We start from the raw sequence: 27725 nt of genomic DNA, 5'->3' as shown, positions 1-27725 counted from the left end.
GCATACTAGAACCAAGGGTGTAAAGTCTCCCACTTGACCACTGTCCCTCAGTCTCTTCTCACGCTGCCAGCCTGGGTGGATGCAGAACCCAATCTTTCCCCCTTTTGGGGGGTTTATATAGGGGTGAGAGAGTGCATTTTTGGTGACCATTAGGGAAGGTCAGGTGGTTACAAGTTCTCTTTGGAGGGACTCTTATGATACCTTGGGCTTGAGGGCTATACCTAGGGACCCAGTTACCATTGTTTGAAGGTACTCATGCTATGGGATTCTGTGGCCAGATGAACAGGTAGTTCACTGAGGTAGGATCAGTCTTTGTAGAAGAAGCGGTCCTCTTTTTGATTTCAGAGGAATCTTTTTGATTCTAGACAAGATGTTTTGTTCCACTATAACTTGAGTTACAAACCTGATTTTAATAGCTAATCTAGACACTACACAAACATTTGTTCAGGGACACTGTTCAGACTAGGCTGCACCACAACCAGGAAAAATCATGTGTCCTGGAACAAATGGATGAATTTCCTGAATTTTAGTGTCGCTATTACCTATTGCTCAGATTAATAAGAAAAAGACCCTGTTTGTAATGTAAGTCAATGCTTAATTAGGGAAAGTGCCTCATGCTGGAAACATTGTGTTCTTGTCTGAGTTGTCTGGTGTGTGTTACAATGAGGTGCACATAATAAAGAAAGTTTCAACAGCCTTCCTTAAGGCTCAACATCAAAGGGTAACAGCTGTTGCATAGGAAAGGGTCAGGCAGGTCATGTGGTTTGCGTTGCAGTTCCCTGTCCTGTGGATAAATGATGTTGAAATAACTTGTCATAAACTATTTTTTCTTGCTCATTTAATCTGATTCAAAACGCATAGCAGACCCTGATAAGAGTTACTCAGGAGTGAAGAGTTTAACTACCAGAGAAAGCAGCTTATGTGAGCATTTTAGATCAGGAATGTGCCAACATTGTATCAGCAATGAGATGAAATCTCTTCACAGAAGGACCCAATCTTCTATACCAGGAATGCAGGGGAATGAGTGGCCTTAATAGACCTTATTTTCTGGGGTGCTGTTAGATTCACCAGCTAGGCCCTGGAGTGCAATTGGATGGGATTTCCTCCCAACAGGAGGAGACTGACTTTTTGCCCTCAGTGAAATTAGCTGTTGCTTGGAGAGAGAGGGAGAGGAAGGAATGGTTTCTAGTCTGCTATTGAAGGTGGCGTGATATAACGGAGCTCAGTGGCGGGATGACTCCTAGTTTTTTCAGTACAGAGAGAGATCTAAACTTGCAATAAAAGCAAGTGCTTCAGCGAGGAATAAGTGTCCCTAGCTATACTGTGCTGCAATGTAAATGGGAGTTTATAACTTTGTTGTAAAAGCACAACCTGAAACTGAATAGGTCTGGCGTTCTCATAACTGGAAATAGTCCAGAGGATCTGAAAGTGAAAGCACGGTGATTGCAGGGTTTCTAACTTCATACTAAAAATCTGGCTCTTCTGGCCAAGCTTCTTTAATATGTTACTAAAGTGATTACGGACATTTCCTTCACTACTTGCTCAATCCACACACACTGCCTTGGGTCATCTGAGCCTACCACAGAGCTGTTGTGGTTTGCGTCTTTATTTGCCTTCTTGATGCTGCATTACAGTGACTCCTGAATTTTTGGTTAATGGAGAGTTGGAGGTAGGGTTACCATCTTTCAGGTTCCCCAAAAGAGGATGCTGCCGGGGGGGGGTACAGTTGGGGATACTGGAGGAGGTATTTGGGCGGGTGCTGGAGGGGGTACGTGTGGACTGGGAGGGAGTATGGGGGGTGCTGGAGGGGGTGTGTACTGGGAAGGGGTATTTGGGGAGGTGCTGGAGGGGGGGTGTGTACTGGGAAGGGTACCTGCAGGGTGCTAGAGAGGGTACTTCTGTCCTCACTCTCGAGGTGGGGGCACTGTCGCTCCCTGTCATGGTGTCAAGGCAGATGGGCAGGCCTAGGATGCCGTGTCAACTATCCATCAGCGCCTCTCTACCTCTTCCGCTCCCCAGGGCTGGGAGCCAGTAGCTGCAGCGGAGGGACCAATCATGACACAGAGCACCTCTTTCTGAGCTGTGATGTCTGCTCTGCAAAAACCTGGACATTTTCTCTTATTTGAAAAATCCGCCTGGACAGAGGGTGGAGGATCTAAGAGGAGGAAATGTCTGGGAAAGCCAGGATGTATGGTAACGCTATTTGAAGATGTCCTGGAGCTGTTTCCTAAAGGACACCCAACCCCTCTATGGATCACTAGAACCCAATTTTTACTATAGTTCCCACCCCCCCTTCTGAGCAGTTTGCAGATGATGGAGACCCTTGATGAGATTTTGATCTGCTTTTGACAGTCACTCAGTTTGTTCTTCTCCGTAGTACACAACATTAATGAGGTGGCTGCAGTCTTTATTGCACAGCTGAAATCAGGTGCCCAATGAGAGGAGAAATTTCCCATGTTTCTGAGAGCTCATGCAATGAGATTCCCCTTGCTGGGAAGCTCACTTGGAGAGACATAATATTTCTGAGCCTCTTGCTGGTGTGGCCACTTTCACCGAAAAGTGATGTGACATCTGACCCTGGCAGAGCAGGAACCTTAGGGACAAGAACACATAAACGCCTTTCCAAAGTGCTTTAAATAATGGCTTAGCCATCATAATTTTTAAGTCTGAACTTTCAAATACCCAATACTTTGTTTAAACAGATTTTATGATGGCTAAGCCATTATTAAAATAGGTTGGAAATGGGTTTTACTGTCTCTTCCCTGAGGTTCCCATGCTGCCAGCATATCGCACAATTTTGCTTTTCACTCAGATGTCTCAAAAAGATTGATCTGCAAACAGATCCTTGTCTCCCTTCCCACCCCAATTCTTGATCAAAAGTTCTTCTCTATTAACTTTCAGGGCTGAGCTACTCCTTTAAGGATGTGACCCCTCCCTTCTCACCCAAGCAGTAAATGAACCTTCAACCCAAGCCAGTAATAGAACAGGGAAATGGAAGATGCTGTCCAATTTTTACAAAAACAAAGAGGAGTCCGGTGGCACCTTAAAGACTAACAGATTTATTTGGGCATAAGCTTTCGTGCGTAAAAAAACACACTTCTTCACTCCTCATTGTTTTTGTGGATACAGACTAACACGGCTACTCCTCTGATAATTTGTCCAGTTTTTGTTATCAGTAGAGACTAGATGAGGGTGTAGTGTAGTGGTTCTCAAACTTTTGTACTGGTGACCCCTTTCACATAGCAAGCCTCCGAGTGTGACCCCCCCCCCTTTTAAATTAAAATCACTTTAAAATATATTGAATATCATTATAAATGCTGGAGGCAAAGCGGGGCTTGGGGTGGAGGTTGACAGCTTGCGACCCCTCCCCATGTTATAACCTCACAACCCCCAGAGGGTCTCGACCCCCAGTTTGAGAACCCCGGGCGTAATGGCTGAGAAAGCTACATTGAAGGGGCACAGATGGCAATTGCAATATGTGGGCTGGAAGTACTGGGCATATGATTTTGAACTTGACAGTTTTCTTCAATATTGGCTGTAGTGCTGTGTGAACCTTGGATGGGAGACCTTCTGAACTACCTTATAGAAGCACAATAGCACTGAATAAATGTAGTGTTATTTTTATGAGTTTCTCTGTTGACTTTGTTTAAATAAAAGCTCAAGAATTATGTTTAAAGTTTTCTAGAAATGTTAGTGCTGTTTTTAGGTGCTGAATTTATAATCCAGGAAAGGGATGTTGTCTGTTTATAGATAACATATAGCATGGGCACATGCTATACAGGCTTCCGCCATATAACAATGCACTGCCACTGAGCTTCAGTCCTCTTATGAAAAGATGGTACAAGATTTCAATCATCCTGCATGTTGAATCCTTGGTGCACCTGCCAACACAACCAATAAGGGGCCCCTAATGACATGATGGACACTAGTCCCCTAAAGAACTAGACTGAGACCAGAGATGTCACATAGGCCACTGAACAGCCTTCAGATGGTGGTCACTAGAAACTTCACTGGGTTTCAGTCTCTCTCTGAAGGTACTTGGATTTGCTCAGGGAGCAATCCCTTTCCTTACACTCCCCTCCCAAAAAATACAGGTAATTATTCCAAATATCAAACACTATTCTATTTGTATATTAATATTTTTAACTATATATGGAGATCCTAATGGAAATAGATCTTTAAATAGTGCAAAAATCCTATTAATAGAGAACTCGGTGAAGAGGGGGAACAAAGACGGACAGCACCATCTCATAATTAGGGCTTCTATTTTTGGGGATTTATTTTTAGCAATTTGTGAGTCTTATGTAGATGTCCAAAAATTGGAGGTTTGGGGGACTTTCTCATGTATATTATATACATCACTCATTACAGTAGTATATACTGTAATGATTAATCTCTTTGTAATGTTTCCTAGTGGCCTTTAACATAGTACTGTTTCAAACAGCACTGCGTTACAGCACACTAGGGAACCTTTAGTGCACTCCAGCAGGGTCTAGATGGACCTGTTAATGCACAACATGTTAGTGCACTGTACAAATCATACCCCTGTAATCTGCATTACTGCTCCTTGTAGACAAGCCCTTAGATATAAGTAACTATTTCCAGTGTTAATGTGATGTTTATTGGATGAACACAGATTTATTTTTTTTGTTTATCGGGGTGTTTAACAGTATTGTGTGGTTCAAACTTTAAATCAGAAGCTCTATTCATATTCAGATTCCCAAATGAGAAGTTGACAGAGCAACTGATTTTGCAATGGCAAGTAGTTTGTCAGTCCAATCTTTCCATTCTCTCCCAAACAGTTGTCTATGGGAGGGGATTACTAATGTCTGCTCGTCTTCTCTCCTTCCCCCCAAATAGTATCTCTTTGCAACAGGGAAGGGAAGATTGCTAGCTGTGAATCTTTGTACAAGCCTTTCTGATCTGGATTTTGGTTTGTTGGTGGGAAAAGGAACGTGTAGTTCTCCTTCCTCCCTATGCTACTTTCACAAAAAGGGTTCAGCTTATCTTCTTCCCAGACTATGCCTCCTTCAGTTATTTTGGTGTGTAGTGTGTGAGTGATCATCCCCAAATTAACTCTTAAGAAAGTTGGAAATCCTGAGTAGTTGTATACTTCAGTAATGGCTTGTTACTGGAGTTTTGTGCCTGTAGGAGACTAATGAACTGGGGAGGAGGAAGATCCTGATTGAGAATCTAGAGTGCACCTGGTTCCATCCAGCTCCATCTTCTCCTGGCAGGGAACCTCTTGGTCCTCTGCTGGTTTGACTCTGTCCCATCTTTTCCTGCTTCTGGATCCTGCCACCTCTTGCAGTATGGGTCAGGTGACTCAGCGAGCAGCAGCTGAGGAGAGGATGCTTCCCTAGAACATGCTGAAAACACTACCCAGTGGTGAGGGAAGGCAGGCAGAGAGCAGAAGGCTTCTCCCCCCACTGCGATGGGGGACAGTTTTGGTTATTTGAATAGTGGAGAAGTGTGGGGAGGAGAGTTGCCCTTTGAGGAGCTAAGGACTTGTATGCTTTTCTGTAGGGTTTTAAGGGTAAATCCAAGACTTAGTCAGAGATGGAACCGGCGTTTCCTGCATTACTGGCTTGCAGCTCTTTGTTCCGTGGGTTCTGATATTTCTGAGCCTTTTGGTACCACAGTGGTATCATCAGCTTACAGTGTGTTCATTTATATTGTAAAGTCTTTTACAGCAAATTTCATGTAAAAGACCTCACTATCCTAGAAGCTGAGTGCTGTATCCAGAAATAAGCCTAGGCTTTTGCATGCAAAGGGGACTCTAGGCTCTCTTGGTTCTTGTTTTCTGGCCTGGTTATGATAGAGCAACAACACTAGTTGATCTTCTGAAGACTGATCAGGTGTCAGTGCTGAATCATTTTGATCTGTTAATTGCCTGTGATACTGTTGATTGTGTGACATTGCTGGACACATCTGCTGCTGTCTCTAGCAGGAGTAGATGGGGTTGCTAGTGAGTGGCTGTGCTCCCTTTCAGAGACATCCCAAAAGAGATAAAGGTTCATATACCCTGAGGCTTCTCATATGTAGGTGACGTTCCTGGATAGGTTTGTCTTTGGGGATTAAACCCAGGACCTCTGGATGTAAAAGCATGAAATTGACAATCAGGACCACTAACTTGAAGGCAGTAGCAGATTCGTAATCTTCTGTGACCTTGTCTTCACTGTGGGGAAAATGGTGTATTAACGAAAGATAAAATCCTAGTGAAGACAAGGCAGTTTGTAGTCCTTCATATGAGGTAGCAGATAGTTTAAAAACTAGTCTCACTCAAACTCCTAATTTATGTGAAGGCTACAGACTGCCTTGTCTTTACTAGGATTTTAGTTAACCAGAGTTAAATTGGATTGAGAACACACCTTTTTCTTAGGGCTTGTCTACACTTGCATTTTATAACGCTCTAGTTTGCTGGCTCAGGGGGGTGAAAAATCACACCCCCCCCCACCCCCACTGAGCGCAGCTAGTCTGAGTGCTTTAAAGTGCTAGTGTAAACAGGCTCCAAGTGCTGGGAGCTGTGCTCCCAGCGCTCAGAGCTAATCCCCTCGTGGCCCCCACACTTGCACTTCAAAGCTGCCGCGGGAGCATTCCCGCAACAGCGCTTTAAAGTTTCCAGTGTAGCCATGCCCTTAGTGAAGACAAGGCCTATATGTGGTCTAGATGCGGGATAAAGAAACGTATTACCATGTGATACGCACTAACACACTGGCTCTGTACGCTCATCCCTCCTGTTCAAATAGTATGTGTGGTGTTTAGTAGGGTTGTTGAGAGAGAAATATGAGCTATGGTGTGTTCTGTATCCTGATACCCAGCTCTGTTTCTGTCTTGACAATGTAGTTGATGCAGTTTAGTTACTCACTGGCTGAGGCTTCACACAGGTAAGATTAAGGAGAAGCTTGTTAGTAAGGGAAGAAACAGCAGAGATTTATATAAGTCCCCTTAACTGAGGCAGTGCATCTGTTTGTTACTCAGGATCTCAATTTGGGATTCATAGAAAAGTAAAGCTTGAAGGGACCTCGAGATGTCATGTGTGTCAGTCTCCCATGCAGAGGCAGGACTGTGTTAGGTCCTAAGCTTCCTTTGGGTGGGCAGGAGCAATTTTTTCATCTCTGCTTGTCAAGAAAAGCACAATCTTAAAGGCTCCGAGTGGCATGGGTCTTGGGTACCTGAGACACCAGCTCTCTCCCAGTGTGGTACTGCTGCAGTTGTGAAACAGACACTGAGCGATCAGCCTTTGGCTTAAAAGGAAGCTGTCTAGTTATGTAAGGCCTCTTTCTATGAGGGATCCTCAGCACTGGGACTGTTAGTATACACGGGCCTGATGAAACCTTGACTTATTAACATTCAAAGCACAACTCCTCTTTCTTTCTGGATTCTTATAAGAGAGGGCTGAGGGAAGGGTGAATAGTTTGGCAGGTATGTACGATGGGTTGATTAACTTGGTGACTGTTTTGATAGATAGCCATCCTCCTCAAAGCTGATCCTAAGTCTGTCAATATAGATCCGTTAGTTTTGTATATTTTTAATATTGCACAGGTGCCTGTAACCTTAGAAAAGTGTGTTTATAACAAGGCAGGGATTTTTCCCAGTTTGCTAACGACTCACTGCCACGCTCTGTCTCTTGTAGGCACATTTATTGTCCAAACTTAAACAAAACGGCTCCTCAGCTCGCCCATTACATTTTCAGCTTTCACTGCCTTCCCTGCCAGGGGACTCTGGCAGTCCTGCTGCTTCTGCTTCCTGCAGCTTCCTGCCTCTTTCTCAGCCAGTTCCCCCTCACTGGGTCTCTCTCTGACTCTTTATAGCCCCAGCTGCACTCTTTTAAGCCTAACTAGGGTCAGATGACCAGACACAGGTGCACTGGCCCTGCTCCCTCTTAAAGGGCCAGTCACCCTGTGACAGTTCTATAAAGCAAATTTAGGATATGTCTACACTGCAATTAAAACCTACGGCTGGCCTTTGCCAGCTGAATTGGGTCCGTGGGGCTCAGGCTAAAGGGCTGTTTAATTGTGGTGTAGACGTGGGGGCTTGGCCTGGAGCCAGAGCTCTAGGACCCTGTGAGGTGAGAGAGTCCCAGAACTTGTGCTGCAGCCTGAGCCAGAACATCTAAGCCACAATTAACTTTTTAGCCCAAGCCCTGCAACCCTGAGTCAGCTGGCACTTGCCAGCTGTGGGTGTCTAATTGCAGTGTAGACATACTCTTAAGCATTGTAGAAAGCATGTCTCATGATCTCTGCATTTCCATGAGCTATTGAGAAGTCGTACAGTTGTAATGTCATATCAGAATATTATCCTTTCTGTGCTCCTTGTGGTTTTTTGTCTACAGGTTTTCTTTCTCACTACAAATGGAGTAGAAGAAACCATATTACTTTGCTTTAGGCTATGTCTACACAGTTAACCTGGGTAATTGGCATCTGGGTCTGAGCATCCAAGTTGTCCTAGTCCTACTGTGAGCAATCCCACTGCAAAGCCATAACCTTGTTACTGTGTCCTCACTGTTTCTGCTCTTGCCTCTAGTTATTTATGCTGAGACACTCTAGGATTCTTTCCCTGACAGCTGTGGGATAAATTGTCTGTCCTTCAGGGGGAATTGTGGGAAGGCATTGGAGAACTATCAGCACTAGAATGATTTAGCTTGAAAAGTAAGTGAGCTCCAGCCTGAGTCAAAGTTATGCCTGTATTCTAACTCACAAGCCTAAACAAACCCAGGTAGAAAGTTCCCTTCTCAACATACAACTCCATGCATCTGCCTGTCTCTGTGGCCGCTGTACAGAGGACTCCTGTTGTACAAAGCAACAGGAATTGGGGTAATAGCACATTCTTTTTCGAGTGATGGTCTCTATTGCATTCTACTGAGGGTTATGCTCATGCACCATGTACCCAGAGCCGGAGCCTTTCAAAGTAGTCATGTGTGTTGGTCCGCACATGTACCCTTGCATTGCCTCGTGGTTTCGCCTGAGGTGATAAACAGCAGGATGGAGCGACCATGTCTTCAGTTCCTTCTCACCAACACATAATCCGAGTGGGAGCTTCTGCTTTTCTCTTGTCCTTGGTGACTTAGACGCCGACTCCGTGTGTGCTCCAGTGCCAAAGCACCGACGGGGGGAAAAAAAAAATATTAAGCTCCTCCCCAGTGCCTCCCACCCATAATGGCCCTGCCGAACAACTTCTCCCCCTCCCTCCCAGCGCTCCTGCCCTCTGCGTTCAGCTGTTCCATGGTGTGCAGGAGGCACTGGGAAGAAGGGAAGGGGGCAGAGCGGGGGCGGGAACAGGTGGGGCCGGAAGTGGAGCGGGGGCAGAGGTGGGGGATTGGGGGAAGGGGTGGAGTGGGGGCCGGGCCTGGGGTGGAGTGGGGGGTCAAGCACTCTTCTCCTCTTCTCCCCCCTCCCCCCCCCATGCTTGGTGACACACTTTCGAAACTTTCCAGAAAAACAGTTTCTATTCTTGTACATAGTTAGGATTTTGCTGATTTTTGTAGTAGCTTTAGTGTTCATAATAACTTTTGTAGGATTAAAGACTTTGGGATGCCGCTTTGGTGGTTTCCTGCCAACCCCCTGCCACCTGTGCAGGGTACTGGATTATACTGAAGATGCCGGAATTCAAAGTCTGTGCTTCCTGCCTTCGCTTGTTTTCACTGAGCGACAAGCACCAACGGTGGCTGTACTGCTCGGGAGAAGCGCATGTCGTATCCAGGTGCAATATCTGCCTCCTTCCCTTCCCGTACCCAGGAAGGCTGGGCCCTATACCTTAAGCACCTCATGGAGGTCGCTATGGGGCTGTAGTCAGCTCCTGGCTCCAATGTTTGCCTTCAGAACCGTCTTGCTCAGCCCTGTCTCATCACCCCATCCTTCGCCAAGGAGACATTTGAAGCGATGTGCCAGTCAGCCCAGCTCCAACGGTACCGACCAATCCAAAGAGGTTCCCCTCATTGTCCCTGGAGGTGACTATGTCATTGACGTCCTCCTATGACCTGGATGACTACCATCAATTTCAGGAGCTGGTCAGGAAAATAGCTAATGCTCTTCATATCCCGTTGGGGGAGGTGCAGGACAGTCAGCACCAACTACTAAACATCTTGCATGCATCGGTATCCTCTGGAGTGGCCCTACTGATCAACAATGCCATTCTCCAGCTGGTATGCACCATGTGGCATACTGTGGACACATGCGCCCCACCCCAAAGGGGGCAGAAAAGAGGTACTGTGTCCCCCCCAAGGGGTCTGAGTTTCTGTTCTCCCCTCCTCTGCCTAATTCCCTGGTGATCCAGGCTGATGAGGAGTGGTCCAGACAACAGCACACATGCACCACCCTCTCTGACAAAGAGGGCAAGAGGTTTGACGTTATGGGTAGAAAAGTTTTTTCCTCGGTCAGTCTCCAGTTCTGTATCTTGAACTACCTAGCGCTGATGGCCAAATATGACTTCTTGAACTATAGGTAGATGGTGGATTTTGCAGATAAGCTAACTCAGCAGGACTGTGCTCGCTTCCAAGCTATTTTGGAGGAGGGCAAGGTTGTCTCCAGGACCATACTTCAGGCTGCAGTTGATTCCGCGGACATGTCCTCGCACAAAGTGACGACTGCAATAGGCATGAGGAGGGAATCCTGGTTACGTTCCTCAGGCTTCCCTTGAGAGGTATCTAGCACAATTGAGGATGAATCACTCTCTTCAATCAGAAGACTGATGATTCTTTACGCTCACTGAAAGACTCTAGACCCACCCTTCAATCCCAAGGCAAATATACACCAGCGCTGAAATGAAAATATATATGCTATCGCCTACACAATGCTATTGAACTCCCCAGTTCTACCACTAGTGAGCCTACGAACTCCACAGAAGTGCCTGAAGGTCCACAGGTCTTCCCTGCCTGGTCTGCCAATGGTCAGCCCTCCACGCAGCACACTCAGTCTTTGCATAAGTGATATTTGTGAGTGCATCTAGAGAGCCATCAACCACTTTGCACCCCAATGCTCTTGCCAACCCACCCCCTTTGGTGCATTCAATACTGCTCAAGGGGAAGGGTCAGTGCCCATTCAGAAGGCGACACCCTGGTTGTCGACTGGTTGAACCAGATCAACGATGCCTTTCCTCCCCTACCACTCTTGCAATGCATCTTTCACAACTCCAACAGGAGAGGGCAATGGTCATCCTGATTGCTCCATTCTGGCCTCACCAGTTCTGGTTTCCTCTGCTTCTCCGCATGTCGAAACATCCTCCACTCCTACTCCCAGCGTTTCTGGAACTTCTCTCACAACACAACTGCAGACTCAGATACCTCAATCCACAGATGCTTCACCTGACAGCCTGGTTTTTCGGATGGACACCTCTGCTAGCATGAGAATGTTTGTCGGCAGTATGACACGTCTTCTCCAGTAGTAGGAAGGGTTCCATGAGACGAGCCTACTGAGCTAAATGGACGTGTTTCACCTCCTGGGCCCAACAGAAAGCTGTTGGCATCCTGATGCTCTTGGACTATTTCCTCTCTTTGAAGGCCTTTGGGGCTTGCTCTCAACTCCTGCTCCCTTTCTCTCCTTTCCATGAAGGTTGCTTTTCTGGTGGCTGTCACCTCTGTAAGGAGGGTTCACAAACTTGGAGTCATGATGGTAAACCCCCCTTTCACCACGTTTCATAAGGATAGAGTTTCACTGTGCTTGCATCCCAAATTTCTACCAAAAGTGGTTTCCCGCTTCCACCTCAACCAACCCATACGTTTGCCAACCTAAATCACATGCCTCAAATGAGGAACGGCAGCTTCATTCTCTCAATGTCCATAGGACCCTGGCCTTTTACCTATAGAGGACAAAGCCCTTCCAGAAATCTAGACTATTCATTGCCATAGCGGGGAGAATTAAAGGGCAGGCAATCTCCACCCAGAGAATCTCAAAGTGGGTCTTAGGGCGCATTACACTGTGCAATCAACTACCAGGACGGTCCCCACCAGATGGGATACAGGCCCATTCCATGAGAGCGCAGGCAACAGCTACTGCCGTGCTCCACGACAAACACATAGAAGGCAGCCATGTGGAGTCCAGTACACACCTTTTCTTCTCATTATGCTCTAGTGCAGAGGTCACCAAAGTGTGAGGCGCACCCTCCTTGTGGGGCGTGGAGGTCTGTCTGGGGGTGTGTGTGGCAGGGCCTGGACCAGCCCCCGCGGTGGTGGGGTGGGAGTGCCACCCAGCCCCTCCCCACCCCCAGCCCTGCTCCGGTCTGGCCCCCAGCCGTGTCCTCGGCCCTGCGCATGCCTGGCCCCGTCTCTATCCTTGTCTACTGGTTGGGGCTCCATTCCCAGCCTGGGGCTGAGGCTGGGGGCAAGGCCAGGAGTGGAGCCTCACCTTGCTGTGGGTCCGGGTGCTGTACCCCATCACAGCCCGGCAGCAGCGCCACTCCCACCCCTGTCTCCAGCCCCGGCCCCAGACCCACCCGCAGCTGCGACCTCAGCCTCAGCCCCCTTACCCTGTTTGCATCGCCCCGTGAGACGCAGCCCCACTCCCAGCCCCGACTTGGGGTGGGGAGGGCAGAATGAGGGAGTTGCAACCCTCAAAACTTTGGTGACTGCTGCTCTAGTGCATGATTCTCATTTGGTGCAGTAGTCCTCCGTTCCACGGTTTCGTCATCTTCCCACACTGTCCTCCTAGTTAAGTACTGCTTGTTAATAATCCTCAGTGGAATACAATAGGGATCATCACTTGAAGAAGAAGGGATGGTTTCTTACCGTAACTGGAGGTTCTTCGAGATGTTTGGTCCCTATCTGTATTCCAATTCCATCCTCTTTCCCATCTGCTGTGGATCTGGTAGATCTGCAGTGAAGGAACTGAAGATGCGGTTGGTCTGCCTTGCCCTATATCTGCTTGGCCAAAACCACGAGGCAATGCAAGGGCACAGACATGGGCCAATGGATGCTACTACTTTGAAAAGGTCTGGGTGCATGGCGCATGCGCATAACCCTCAGTGGAATACAGATAGGGACCACTCATCTCGAAGAACCTCCGTTTACAGGTAAGTAATTGCCCCTTTTTCACTCCCAAGTTTAGATGTATAGTCTGAAGGCCACGGTTGTTTGGGGGAGGAGGTAAGGTGTCTAAAATGGTTTGGCTCAGTTTCTCTTGCCTAAAAATGAAATTGGTCTAGAACACGGACTTCAATACAAGCCCGTGGGGGGGACACAGCAAATGTGGTCATGTATTCACACTATAGATGTAGGTGGTGGATATACTATGCACACAGATAGTGAATATTGTGAGGGAATGGGGAAGGATGAGTCAAGTTTTATACAGCTAATTTGATCACATTACAGGCATCCAAGGAAAATGCTGCAATATCTGCCAATTAATTAAAGCATTAATATAAGGAGCAGCAGCTCTGTGATGTTTACATAGTGCTCTTACAATGGGAGCTCAGACAGGAGGCTCCAGAAGGCTGTTTAGAAGATCACTACATTTGCATAAGAATTAAGGAGCTTCATAACCCCTTCCTCTCTCTGGGTGCTCATTTTTTAGGAGCAGCCCCCACCTTCCCACCAATCTTCTGAAATGAGTAATGAGCCACTTCTACGTCTTCCTCCCTGAGAGACTGAGCTTGGACAGCTACTTAGAGGGGAAATTAAATGCAACCTAATGAATGAGACTAATGAGCAAATTGGCTATGTGAGGACTTAGTATGTAGTATGCTGTTGGAGTTTGCGAGCATGTTGTCTCAGGCTCGAATCATACTGCCAGTCACCAAAGGGATGATCATCCTGGCTTTACACCAAGGTCCCACAGGGCTTACTCCCCTGTTACAAGAATTTGTTTTTAGCACAAATGGCTTTTAGTTCTGTGGTCTGGCCGTTGGAAAGCTAAGTCTCTAATGATGTTCTCTTTTTCTTACAGAGCTTTCGGAAATTGAACCCAATGTCTTTCTCCGACCCTTCCTGGAAGTAATCCGTTCTGAAGACACTACAGGTCCCATCACTGGGTTGGCCCTGACATCTGTGAACAAGTTCCTCTCATACGCATTAATAGGTATGGGGCTTGGATCACTGGCATTTCCCAAAATGCCAGCCAAGTGTATGCTCTGGAAATCCCATGCATAATGGGGTAATACATATTTGCAGCCTTCTCAGGGTTGAAGTCTACCTGGGCTGATGGTGTGGGGATGACAGAGTCTTTAGTAATACTTTGGAAATAATGGGGAAGTGTTTTTTCTGTAAATTTGGTTCATATGATGCTGACTAGTGCCATTCACAGCTTTAGAATGGTAGTAGATGGTAGTAAATAGCTCTAGGACTTCTAGTCTTTTCTAACCATTACAGGCATTTCAGGGCATTTGGAATATTTAATTTAAGCACCTAGAAGTGTGTTAGGTATGTCACAGAAATATATAAAGGAGCAATCCATGCACTGGAGTGTTTGCCATGTGATTTCAGACACAGTATAACAAGGTGGGAAGGGAGAGTGGAGAATGAGGGCAAGGGTTACAATAATAGGTTCACATACACAATAAACTCAGCAGGGTTACTTGGGGGAGGTATTCCCAGATCTTGACGGTTCTGTGATAGGTGGATTTTTTTATAGTCCAGTCCCTGTCCAGTGGCCTACATTGTCTCTGTCAGCTCCTGGAAAAACTCACTTCTCACAGTTGACATGGCAGTATTTTTTCTATTACTTCTTTGTCTGTATAAAGAGAGAGTATTTCTTGGGAGCAGTGGGGGGAAAATCAACTTGTGGCACTAATATTTTTAAATTAGCCATATGGGAGATTAGGGTTCATTGTAAACTTGAAACTCTTCTTGTGCTTACTAGAATCTAGGAACATCACTAGATTAGGGGTGGAGGGTGGTGCATGTTGCGTTGTTCTGTAGCACCCCCTCGTGGCTGTATGCACTGAGTTGTGTTCAGCAATCATCGCAGAACATGCTATGTGCTGCTGCTTGTGTTGAGGTGGCAGAGAGCTAGTGGGAACAAAGAAGCCAGGCATTGCATCTGAAGGATGGACAAAAGTTAAGGTCGTCTCCTACATCTTGTGTTTACAGGGTGGAGTGGTTGTGGAGTTGGAATCTAGTGACAAATGGCAGGTCCTGCTTACTTAGGTTTCAGGTACTTGTTACCAGAAAGCTTTGTATTGTAGGTGAATCTAATCATCACTTCAGCATAAGAAACCCAGTCCCCAAGTTAAGAAAAGAAATGCCAAGAAACTGGGATCTTTGTGACCTATTAAAATGGGCATCTCAGTCTGTTTCTTCTGGTTGGTACCTTGGTTTCTCTGCAGTGGTGTGTGTAATAGTAAAATTAAATGCTTAACTGGTGGGATATCGCCAAACTTTTAATGTAATTTTAATATAATGTACTGTGACAATAAATGCATTAGCAACAAATAAACCATTCCTAGCACATGCACCTTTGAAAATGTAAGCAACAGTGCAGCTCTGTTGTATCCTGGTAGAAAGAGGACATGACCGTTTCTAAGTGGAATGAGTACACGATGACTTCCTATGTGCCTGCTTGTGAACTGGGAAGTAGGACCAAAATGTCAGATACGCTTTTAGCTGTGTGTTTTAAAAGGTAGGGTCACCTATACAGTAGACACACTGCGTTTCAGTCAGCAGGGTAACTGCATAAATGGCTAAAGACAGTTGGTTTAGGATTTCAATTGTTTATTTTAACAAAGCTAGACAGAAAATGATTGAGAGTTTGACAACATTCTTTAACTTCCTAATTAGCTACAGGTCACACCAGAGCTCCCCAGCAAGAGGCCATCTCTAAAGTGTATGGGGTGTGTGATTTTTGCAGGCAATGGCAGAATCCTTTGGTTTTTGTTTTGGAACAGCACCTGTAATCCAAGTTCTCAGTGATTGCTTTAGGTGATGTTTGCAGGGGCCTTGCCTTTTGTGCTTCTCCAGACACCAATGAGGCTGGGATTAACGGTGCTGATTGAATGTCTGGCTGGGGCTGCATTGTTATATTAAAGTCCTGTCATTCTTACCTTCTCTTTTGTAATATTAACTTACTTCACTCCAGCACAGGAACTATCAAAGTGCTATATAAAGATACACAAAGTGTAAAATTCTTCGTAACAAGCAAGATTATAAACAGGGAAGAAGAGTGGGGAAATGTAGTGTGGCTGATGTTTGCTGTGCTTTCTAACTCTGGGTAATTGAATGACCAAACCAGAACCCTTTCCAAAATTGGCATTCATTAGATCTGTGTGGGAGCAGATGGCCTGTGCTCTGCACTTGGGGTTTAAGACCAGCGCGCAGTGGAAGGACTGGTATATTTAACACAACGCGTTTGAGGAGGTGTCTTGAGATGCAATATGTTTATAAACAACTCCCTCTTCCTACTCCTAAAGGCATTTTGTGGACAACACACATTTCTCATTCTCTCAGATGGAGTCTCTGCCAGCTAGTCAGTTGTCTAACCAGTATTGAGAGAGAGTGGTTGAAACCTCTTAAATCAGAAAACATCCTCTTCAGAGTAACACAGTTCTTGAGTGCACTTTTTGAGATCTGATCTCCAACTGGCAAAGGTCTGTTATGAGTTGGTATTAATGCAGCCATTTATTAATGGAGTAGCGTGCAGCCTGTAAGTGTGCTGTCCAGTCAGAACATAAGAACGACCATACTGGGTCAGACCAAAGGTCTATCTAGTCCAGTATCCTATCTCCTGACAGTGGCCAATGCCAGGTGCCCCAGAGGGAATGAACAGAACAGGTAATCATGGTTAAAAAACAAACCAAAAAGAAAACAAGTAAAACAATTAAGTATCCATCATGCATGTAGTTTGGTAGAAATATTCATCATTACAGAATGTTGTCACAGGTTGTCTTCTGCTCTGAAATAAACACTTCATCTTTGCTTGGACACTTACATTCTGTATATACCATGGCAATATTTTGCAGCAACAGGAAACCTTGTGACAATATTAATGTCAGTTGAATTCATCTCCATTGTTTCCCAGTGCATTTGCTTTTGGATTAGTTATTTTTTGAGCTTTGCTATTTCTACAGGATGACTAGCAACCGATTTCTTTGATAGACGCTGTAGAGAACATAAGAGCAGCCATATTGGGTCAGACCAATGGTGCATCTAGCCCAGTATCCTATCTTCCTACAGTGGCCAGTGCCAGATGCTTCAGAGGGAACAGAACAAGGCAATTATTGAGTGATCCAGAGCATGGGGTTGTGTCCTTGACCATCTTGACTAATAGCCATTTATGGACCTATCATCCATGAATTTGTTGTTCTTTTTTTGAACCCAGTTATACTTTTGGCCTTCACAACATACCCTGGCAACGAGTTCCACAGATTGACTGTGTGTTGTATGAAGAAGTACTTCCTTTTGTTTATTTTAAACCTGCTGCCTATTAATTTCATCAGGTGAGCCCTGGTTCTTGTGTTATGAGATGGGTAAATAACACTTCCTTATTCACTTTCTTCACACCCTACATGGTTTTATAGATCTCTATCATATCCCCCCTTTGTCATCTCTTTTCTAAGAGTCTTTTAATCTCTCCTCATATGGAAGTTGTTCCATACCCCTAAATATTTTTGATGCCCTTCTCTGAAACTTTTATAATTGTTATATATCTTTTCTGAGATGGGGCGACCAAAACTGCACGCATGGTATTCACGGTGTGGGCATACCATGAATTTCTATAGTGGCATTATGAGATTTTCTCTTTTATTATCTATCCCTTTCCTAATGGGTCCTTATATTCTGTTAGCTTTTTTGAGTGTTTCTGCACATTGAACAGATGTTTTCAGAGAACTATTCACAATGACTCCAAGATCTTTCTTGAGTGGTAACAGCAAATTTAGACCCCAATCTTCTTGTATGTATAGGTGGGATTATGTTTTTCAAAGTGCATTACTTTGCGCTTATCAATATTGAATTTCATGTTCCATTTTGTTACCCCATCACCCAGTTTAATGAGATCCGTTACTTTGAACTTAACTATCTTGAGTAATTTTGTATTGTTGGCAAATTTTTGCCATCGCACTGTTTATCCCTATTTCCGTATCATATGGAATATGTTAAACAGTACTGGTCCCAGTACTGATCCTTGGGGGAACCTGCTGTTTACCTCTCTTCACTGTAAAAACTGACCATTTATTCCTACCCTTTGTTTTTATCTTTTAACCAGTTACTGATCTATGAGAGGACCTTCCTCTTATTCCATGACTGCTTACTTTGCTTAAGAGCCTTGGTGTGGGACCTTGTCAAAGGTTCTCTGATAGTCCAAGTACATTGTGTCCACTGGATCACCCTTGTCCATGTGTGTGTTGATCCTCTCAAAGAATTCTAATAGATTGGTGAGGCATGGTTTCCCTTTATAAAAGCCATGTTGACCCTTCCCCAACATATTGTGTCTGATCTTTACTATAATTTCAACCAATTTGCCTGGTACTGAAGTTAGGCTTACTGACCTGTAATTGCCAGGATCGCCTTGGGAGCCTTTTTAAAAAATCGATGTGACATTCACTATCCTTCTGTCAACTATTCCAGAGGCTGATTTAAGTGATAGGTTACATACTACAGTTAGTAGTTCTGTAATTTCATAGTTGAGTTCATTCAGAACTCTTGGGTGAATACCATCTGGTTTTGGTGACTTATTACTGTTTTAATTTATCAGTTTGTCCAAAAACTTCTCTATTGACACTCAGCCTGGGACAGTTCCTCAGATTTGTCACCTAAAAAGAATGGCTGAGGTGTGGGAACTTCCAACACATCCTTTGTGGTGAAGACCAGTGCAAAGAATTCATTTAGTTTCTTTGTAATGGCCTTGTCTTCCTTAAGTGCTCCTTTAGCACTTTGATCATCCAGTGGCCCCCCCCTGACTGTTTGGCAGGCTTCCTGCTTCTGATATACTTAAACAAAAAAAGTTGCTATTAGTTTTTGTCTTTTGCTACTTGTTGTTAAAATTCTTTTTTGGCCCTCCTAATTATACTTTGACACTTGACTTTCCAGAATTTATGTTCCTTTCTATTTTCCTCAGTAGGCTTTGACTTCCAATTTGTAAAGGATTCCCTTTTGTCTCTTTTACTCTGCTGTTCCTCATACTGTTTTTTAAAATTTGGGATACAAGTTTAGTTGGAGCCTTTGGTATGTCTTTGTTAAATAATTTCCATGCAGTTTGCAGGCATTTCACCCTTGTGACTATTCCTTTTAATTTCTGTTTAACTAGCTTTCTCATTTTTTTTTTTGTAGTTCCCCTTTTTGAAGTTAAATGCTACTGTGGTGAATGTTATTGGTATTTTCTCCCTTACAAGGATGCTAAATTTAATTACATTATGGTTGCTATTACAGAGTGGTTCAGGTATATATTCACCTCTCGGACCAGATTCTGTGATCCACTTAGGACTAAATCAACAATTGCCTCTCCTCTTGTGGGTTCTAGGACTAGTTGCTCTAAGAAGCAAAAGTAATATTGTCTAGAAATTTTATCACCGCATCCTGTCCTGAAGTGACATGTACCCAGTCAATATGGGGAAAGTTGAGATCCCCCATTATTACTGGATTTTCTGTTTTTTTTTTTTTTGTTGTAGCCTCTCTAATCTCTGAGCATTTCACAATCACTATCCTGGTCAGGTAGTCAGCAGTATATTCCTACTGCTATACTCTTAATATTCAAGTACGGAATTTCTGTCTATAGAGATTTTGTGGTACAATTTGATTCATTTATATTTGACTCTATGTACCCTGGTATTACCATTTTCCATTGATAAGTTTCTGTGATGCCTATTATATCAATATCCTAATTTAATACAAGGCACTCAAGTTGACCCATCTTAGTACTTAGACTTCTAGCGTTTGTATACAAGCATTTATTAAATTTGTCAGTATTTAATTGTCTACCTTCATGTAATGTAACTGAATGGGATTTTTTCGTTTGACTGTTTCTCTTCAGTTCCTGTCTGTACTTTGTTCAACTTCTGTCCTCTCCCCTTCATAAGGGTAATAGAGTATCTCTTTTTAATAAACCGTCCCCGAAGGCATGTCAATGTCCAAGCCATGTGCTCTTCTGCACCTGTGGGCTTTCTCCCAGCCCTTAGTTTAAAAATTGCTTTACAACCTATTTCATTTTACATGCCAGCAGTCTGGTTCTGTTTTGCTTTAGATGGAGCCCATCCTTCCTATATAAGCTCCATTTTCCCACAAGGTTTTCCAGTTCCTAATAAACCAAAATCCCTCCTCCCAACACCACCATCTCATCCATGCATTGAGACCCTGTAGTTTTGCCTGTCTAACTGGCCCTGTGCATGGAACTGGAAGCATTTCAGAGAATGCTACCAGGGAGATCCTTTCTTCTCTTTATCTAGCAACCTGAATTTGGCCTCTAGAACCTCTCTCCTACCTTTCTCTACCTCACTGGTATCAACATGTACCACGACCATTGACTCCTCCGCCGCACTTCACAAAACCTATCTAGAGGTCTTGAGCAGTCCTTAACCTTCAGTCAAGGCTTGAAGTGAATTTCAAAAGCATATTCTCTACTTTTCCCTTTGAAACGTATTTGCTTTGCTGCGATCACCATACATGTCATGGACTTCAGAATGTCCATAGCAGCTTTCTAGATTTTCACTTCTAAAACAAACCTTCGCTCTCAACATCACTCGGCTCAGCGTGTCTATAGGTGCAGTCTGGATTTTCACCAGTTTAGCTCTACCTTCGGCACCACAGGGTAGCCGCTCTTTGAATTTGTATGCTGCAGTAGAGATGATCCATCTTGTGTAGATTGAGAGAAATAACTACCTCCTGCGGCAGTAGAATTGGTTTATATTGTGGTGAGAATAAGAATCCCCTTCCAGTTCTGACATGGTTCTTTTTAGTTTTATTTTCTGGTGTATACATCTGCTACTAAGAACCTGTACAGCAGTCTGACCAGTAATAAATGACTAGCTAATTAGCCCAAGTCTTGGGGAATGAGTTAACTTCATGCTGTGCTATGACTATCTATAGGATAACACGTGGGTAGGCCTTTTAAGCTTTTTTTTCCCTGTGTTCCTAACTCTTACATGCTGCATTGTCCCTGAACCTTCTCATATTTATTAAAATAAAAAACACTTGATTGTTCCTTTTTCCCATTCTCCTCAATGGAAGTGATGAGAATAAATTATAGCAACTGTACCTTGGGTCTGCTACCTGTTTTTACAGCTAGTTTGATTTACTACTTGAGTCACTTGGATGTGCCTATCTTTGCTCCATTGCTCTTTGTAGCTGCAGAAGAGCTTGCTTATTGAGAGGTTTGAAGCATATTCTCCCCACTCCGATTATTCCACTTCCCTTAAAGCTCCTGCTGAGAGGACCCCTGAATTCCTCAAAAGATGAGAGCCAGTAGTTAAAATCACAAGGTCACCTAACCCAGCTCAGTTAGTCTACACTAGCATCACCACGGGTGGAGCTGAGCTGATGATAGCAATGGTAGAAGCCATTGTGTATCCTAAGCAGTGAAATATCTACTTTTAAGTCAGGCCACCAGATAGAAACTATCATCTCTCTGACATTGAGGTCCATGTGCTGCCTTTTGCCACCAAGTGTCAGTGCTCAACAGGATGCCACTGACGTGGAGTCAGAAATAACCAATCCAAATCTCTGACAGACTCTGATCAGTTTAATAAGACATTATATAATGATGAGTTATATAAGCATTGCCCAAATATGTAAAAACAAACCCATCAGAGAAGGCAAGATCTGTATAAGATAGGGATGCATGCTGTGTTGGTGGGCTACTGTCCCTCAGCCAATAGTATCCATGCCTGATCCAATGGCAGGCTGCTACATAGCATGATGCCATCCCTTGCCATGCGTGTAGCTGTGAAAAATGTTTCTTACATGGTAGTTTTTCAGAACCTGCATAGCGCTCTTGAGCCCGCTGTCTGTGATGGGACATGGAGGGCATGGAACACAACAAGGGCAGCTTTCTTTAATATGTAGACTTCAGTGGTTGAGGTGTGAATGCTACTAGAGCTGAAGAGAGAATCTGCTGCAGCTTCTCTGCCAAGTGCACAAGGCCAATTCGCTTCCAGGGCTCTTCTGCCAGATACGTATTTGCTGGAGTTCATGGAGCCCTGTCCCCAATTAATGAGGTATTAACTAGTGTTTAGTTTGTTTCCTTTCTTTCCTAATGACTGTTTAGGTAAGATGGTAACAAGACTCTTGCTCAATGCGGTATTGTTTAAGTGAGAATGAAATCAAAGCCAGAGGCAGCTTTCCCAAAGCCACTGAAATGTGGCACAAGATACGGTTACTGGCAACAATCCTGTCCAGAACTCCCTCTCAGCTGCACCCATGTTTGTAGATACAAGAGAATGAAATGGAGAGAGGGGCCTTGATGACTGATTGAAGTAGGAGGGTTGCAGCTCTGGTATCTCAGCCATGGTCCTGTCTGTCTACCCTTTTTCCCCTGAGAGAGCTGCTGGCCTATTTCTTCTCCCTCTCCTGCTCCTTGGGAGGGACCTTAGGCAGCAGAGGACAGCTTCTTTCCCTGTCGGGGAGAAACCCCAGTCAGGGACTCCTATGCCTGTAGTAGAAGTGAGTTTAGCAAATGGAAACTGGTTTCATATGTTGACATTTTTTCTCTCCCCAATGTGATGTGGTTAACAGCTGACTAGGCCATGGGTGTTTGGGGAGTAGTCTTATAATTTACCAACAAAAACATGACCTGGGGGGCGGGCGTAATCAGCTTAATCACTTACTCCTCTCCTCTTTCCTTTGTCTGTTAGAACATAAGCTCTTTGCAAACATAAAAGGCAGTTCCTAACCCAAAGTGCCCTGTGTGCAATACTGAAAACGTATAGCAATAAAAAAAAAAGCCTATCAATGCTAATGGAAGTTGAGTGGACCCTACAGGGAGAGGAATGTACCCTGAGCCACACAAAAAGACAGCAGATGTAAGTGAAGCAGCTCTGGGTCAGCGTCTCCACACAGAGGCGACCGCCTGCAGCTGGCTTTCCCTGTCAGTTTCCATTTCCTGTCATGGTTTCCTTGTTTTCTTGTGCAGATCCCAGCCATGAGGGCACAGCTGAGGGAATGGAGAACATGGCGGACGCCGTCACGCATGCCCGATTTGTGGGCACGGATCCGGCAAGCGATGAGGTTGTCTTGATGAAAATCCTGCAGGTAAGTGGAGAGAAGTGGCAATTACCATAATGGCTGCTGCCTGGCACTGAGTGGATCCAGTTACATGGAGATGCGGGGGGAGGGAGCAGTGTTTTGACTCTGCAGGAGCTTAGTGACAGACTTTATTTTTAAACAGATGGCTCATGTACCTGTGGTAAAAGCTTTTCCAAATGAAAATAATTAAAAGCTTAAATGAATTGATTTTAAATAGAGTTCTTGATGTGCTATAGCCTTGATCCTAGCCTGTGTGTGTTCCTCTCCAGTGGTGGAGAAAGCAGGGATGGGGAACCCAGCAGCTTCTTTGGTGGTAGGGAGTGAAAGTTGTTATTCTGAGACAAGCCTAGAGTTATATACTGCTTGGATCTGCATTTGGGCTAAGGAATTTAAGTAAACCCAAGTGTTGGGCAGCATGTGAGGTGCCAGGCCTATGAGCAGAGCCATCACTCTTGCTGTCCAGCTTTCCTGCCCTTGAGCACAACAGTCACTTTGAAGTGACTTCTGGAAACCCTCCTCCTTTCACTCATGGCAGTGATTCCTGGATTCCAAGCAGACCTTTCCTGAGTGCCTCGACCCTGTCTCAGTGTGCAGGTGAATGGCACTGGTGCTGCATTACATTTAAACTTTGCTTTTTGCAGGTTTTGAGGACCCTGCTGCTCACTCCAGTGGGAGCCCATCTCACCAATGAGTCAGTGTGTGAGATCATGCAGTCCTGCTTCCGTATATGCTTTGAAATGAGGCTCAGCGGTAGGTTTGTTTTTCATATTCCCATGGTGGTGGCTCCTAATAAATGGTCTGGGCTCTCCAGACCTCTGCATCTAGGCCCAGTGCATGAAATCCATCAAGGGGAAGATGCTGAGTTTACAACATCGCAAGCGTCCACAGTTTCATGGAAACTTAGTCAGAGGTTCACTGCACAACTTCTTGCTCAGTGGCTCCTCTGTTTTTTTTGTTTTTCCCCAGCTCTGTGGCGCCACCTTGTGAGTATGTGCCCATTTTGCAGCAAAGCAGAGTTGGAGCTGGTTTTAATAAATTTGCCATAATCCTCTGTAAACAAGACTCGGAGGGGAGTCTGCTTGGAGAAGCCTCTTGATAATATCACACTGAGTAATGACACCTGTGTTATTTGTTTTTGTCTTCGCAGAGTTATTGAGAAAATCTGCAGAGCACACTCTGGTCGACATGGTGCAGCTGCTCTTCACAAGGTAAACCTGCTTGTGTTTGCCTCAGCATTGCTGAGATGGCCCTCTATGGACAGGAAGATTCCACACTTCCACTTAGGGGCCCACAGAAAATCCATTTGATCGGACCATGGTTTCAGGGTGGTCGGGAAGGGAGGATTTGGTCCTTCTCTCTTGGGCTGTCCCACCAAGACGGGGGGGTTAGACCAAGTTGTATGGTTTAAGGTGCCCTTCAGAGACAGACAGACAACCAAACAAGAACTTTTGGTTAAGAAAAGGTTCTTTGGCCAGATAATGCAAATTCCACTCAAAAACCCAGAATCCATTTCAGTGCTTTAAAACTGTAATAGACTGTGTTAAATAGACATATGCTTAATTCCAGCAGAGTTTCACCTCAGATGCTGAAAGGAATTTAAACTCAATCAGGGTCACTTGGGGCAGCTTGTCATTTGGATGACTCTTGTGCCCTGACCAACACCGCCAAAGTGTTGAACTAGGATTCCCTCTCCTTTTGAAACTCAGTACTTAATTCATTTTTGTAAGCAATGCCTAAACTCCTCTTCCTGGCCAATGAAATAATCAAAGCCTTTCTCTGGGTATTATACAAATATAGAGATCTGTTCAAAAGGAAGCAGTGCAGTAAGTTTGTTCCGAGAAATGCTGACTGGGGAATACAGTGCTTCTGCTCTTTTTTCAATCCTCCTAGTTCCCACAAGCACATCCTTCCATCTTCCATATTCCCAGCCACTGCAACTGGCCCTGCTAGCCCCATCATCTGAGGTGGAAGAAAAACTTAAGAGTTTAATGGGCTCAAATCAGTGGCACTGGATAATTTCCATCCCAGAATACTGAAAGAACTGACACATGAAATTGCTAGTCCGGTAGCAAGGATTTTTAATAAATGTATCTATTCAAAGGTAATGCGGTATGACTGGAGAGTTGCTAATGTCATACGTATATTTAAGAGAGAGAAAAAGTGATCTGGGCAATTGGATTTGTTAGTCTAACATAAGTAGCACTCCAGGCTTTAGAACAAATTGTGAAGGAAAAATAATTAAATTCATGGAGGCAAATGATAAAGGGGAGGAAAAGCAACATGGGTTCACCAAACATAGATCATTGCAGGCTAACCTTATTTCTTTCTTTGAGAAAATAGCAGATTTTTTTATATAAGAGCAGTGCAGTAGATCTAATGTATTTGGACTTCAGTAAAGCATTTGACGTGGTACCATGTGGGAAATTATTAGTTAAATTAGAGAAGATGGGGACCAGTACAAGAATTGCAAGGTAGTTAAGGAACTGGCTAAAGGGGAGAGAGGCAACAGGTTATTCAGAAAGGTGAATGACCAGACTGGAGGGAAGTTACTAGTGGAGTTCCTCAAAGCTCAGTCTTGGGACCAACCTTTATTCAATATTTTTATTGATGACCTTGGCACAGAAAGTATGAGTCTGTATCATGATCATATTTCATTAGTAAAGTTAGGAGGCATTATTGATGATCAATAAGATCTGGACTGGAATATTATACAGGAAGATCTGGATGACCTTGAAGCCTGGAGAGACAAAAATGGGATGAAATTCAATAGTACAAAAGTGAAAAGTCAGTTGGAAGCAACAGAGGAGGAGAGAGACCTGGGTGTGTGGGTTGATCACAGGATGAGTATGAGCCACCAATATGATGTGACTATGAAAAAAGCATGTTTGATCTTAGGATGTATCAGGCAAGGCATTTCCTCTAGCGACAGAGAAGTATTAATGCCATTGTACAAGGCACCTGTAAGACCTCGTGTGGAATACTGTGTACAATTCTGGTCACCCATGTTCAAGAAAGATTAATTCAAACTGGAACAGGTGCAGAGGGGATATTGGGATGATCAGGAGAATGGAGGGTCTATCTTATGAGAGGAGACTTGAAGATCTTTGCTTGTTTAGGTTAGAAAAAGGAAGCTGAGGGGATATGATTGCTTTCTATAAATACATCGGGGGTAAATATCAGGGAGGTGAAGAGCTATTTAAGCTAAAGGACAATGTTGGTACAAAAACAAATGGGCATAAACAGGCCATAAACAAATAAATAAAGGCTAGAAATTCAAAGGTTTCTAACCATCAGAGGGAGGAGTTTCTGGAACAGCCTCCCACTAGGAGTTGTGAGGGCAAAAATTTAATTCATTTTAAGAGAGACAAATTTATGAGTGCGATTGTTTGACAGGGTTGCTTGTGATTGTGGGGCTCAGGGCTCAGCAGCCCTCGGGCTCAATTCCAGTTTGTCTTACACTTCTAAAAGCTCATGCTTCGGGGTTTCAGTTGGCCACCTGCAGGTGTCAGGAAGGGATTCCTTCTGACCATACCCTCCATGTATTCTGGATTTTTAAAATCTCCTTTCTCTGAAGTCTCAGGGATGGCCATGGCTGGAAATGGGATATTTGGGGGAGGGGGGGCTGTGAGGTAGACCGAACATTCTCTTTCTTGTATGCTTGGCTGGCTGGTTCTTGCTCACATGCTAAGGGTCTAACTCGGGGAAAAATTCCTTCCTGACCCCCAGGTCAGATTGACAGTGACCTGACGGGGGAGGGTTTGCCTTCATCTGTGGTGTGGGTCACTTGCCAGGATTCACCGAGTATGTCTCACTTAATCATTTCCCAGCCATTGTGGGTGCTTCGGGTATTGGTGCACTTTGGCCCTGCCTAGTCCCTGCTTCTGACACGTAATAGTTTTGCCTGCTGTGGGCTGTAATGCTTTGGTCTAATTCTGGTTGTTGGGTTGGTGTTCGTGGTGTATGATATGATGGTCTTTGAAATATGACTCTGATTCTGGCCACATAGATAACTGGATGAATGCAAACACCCTGTGGTCTATGGGTCTTTGTGGCTAGGTTCAGAAGCAAGTGTATGATAAAGGAGCAACGGGGGGGGGGGGGGGGAGGGATAGCTCGGGGGGGGAGGGATAGCTCAGAGGTTTGAGCGTTGGCCTGCTAAACCCAGGGTTGAGAGTTCAATCCTTGAGGGGGCCATTTAGGGATCTGGGGCAAAAATCTGTCTGGGGATTGGTCCTGCTTTGAGCAGGGGGTTGGACTAGATGACCTCCTGAGGTCCCTTCCAACCCTGATATTCTATGATTCTATGAATGTATTGTTTTGACTTATTTGGCAGCGTTCTTATTCATAAATCCATATGCAGCTTCCTCTTTCCTTCCCCCTCCCATTTTAACTTGAAAATATCACCACCATGGCTAGTTCCTAAGAGCAGCTGAACTTGTATATACCTGTGGCAACCACTGGGGCATGAGTAGGGTGAGCACTGCCTCTGGATGGTGGGCTTGCTCTGTTTGCCTTTCCTTTGGAATATTACCTTGTCTGTTCCTCCTTGGACAAAGCTGGGGCATGGGCTTGCTGTCTCCCCAGCATGTGAAGGCCAGAAGTGTAAGGAAGCCAGATGAGAGGAGAC

At 44.7% G+C, this 27725-nt stretch overlaps 1 protein-coding gene across 18 annotated transcripts in view; it reads left to right on the top strand.

Moving 5' to 3' along the window:
* GBF1 (golgi brefeldin A resistant guanine nucleotide exchange factor 1) overlaps positions 1 to 27725 on the top strand; it is a 193941-nt gene that overhangs the window by 113721 nt on the left and 52495 nt on the right. For all 18 annotated transcript variants that reach the window (XM_065551565.1, XM_065551572.1, XM_008171363.4 and 15 more), the window contains 4 exons: positions 13878 to 14009; positions 22986 to 23104; positions 23740 to 23848; positions 24246 to 24306. In XM_065551565.1, the coding sequence (XP_065407637.1) occupies positions 13878 to 14009; positions 22986 to 23104; positions 23740 to 23848; positions 24246 to 24306 (421 nt within the window). Of the gene's footprint in view, positions 1 to 13877; positions 14010 to 22985; positions 23105 to 23739; positions 23849 to 24245; positions 24307 to 27725 lie in introns of those variants that run through there.

The sequence above is a fragment of the Chrysemys picta genome, chromosome 7 (genome assembly GCF_011386835.1).
Source record: "Chrysemys picta bellii isolate R12L10 chromosome 7, ASM1138683v2, whole genome shotgun sequence".
Lineage (NCBI taxonomy): Eukaryota > Metazoa > Chordata > Testudines > Emydidae > Chrysemys > Chrysemys picta.
Note: the sequence above shows the minus strand (reverse complement) of the source record. Positions and strands in the feature narration are given on the sequence as shown.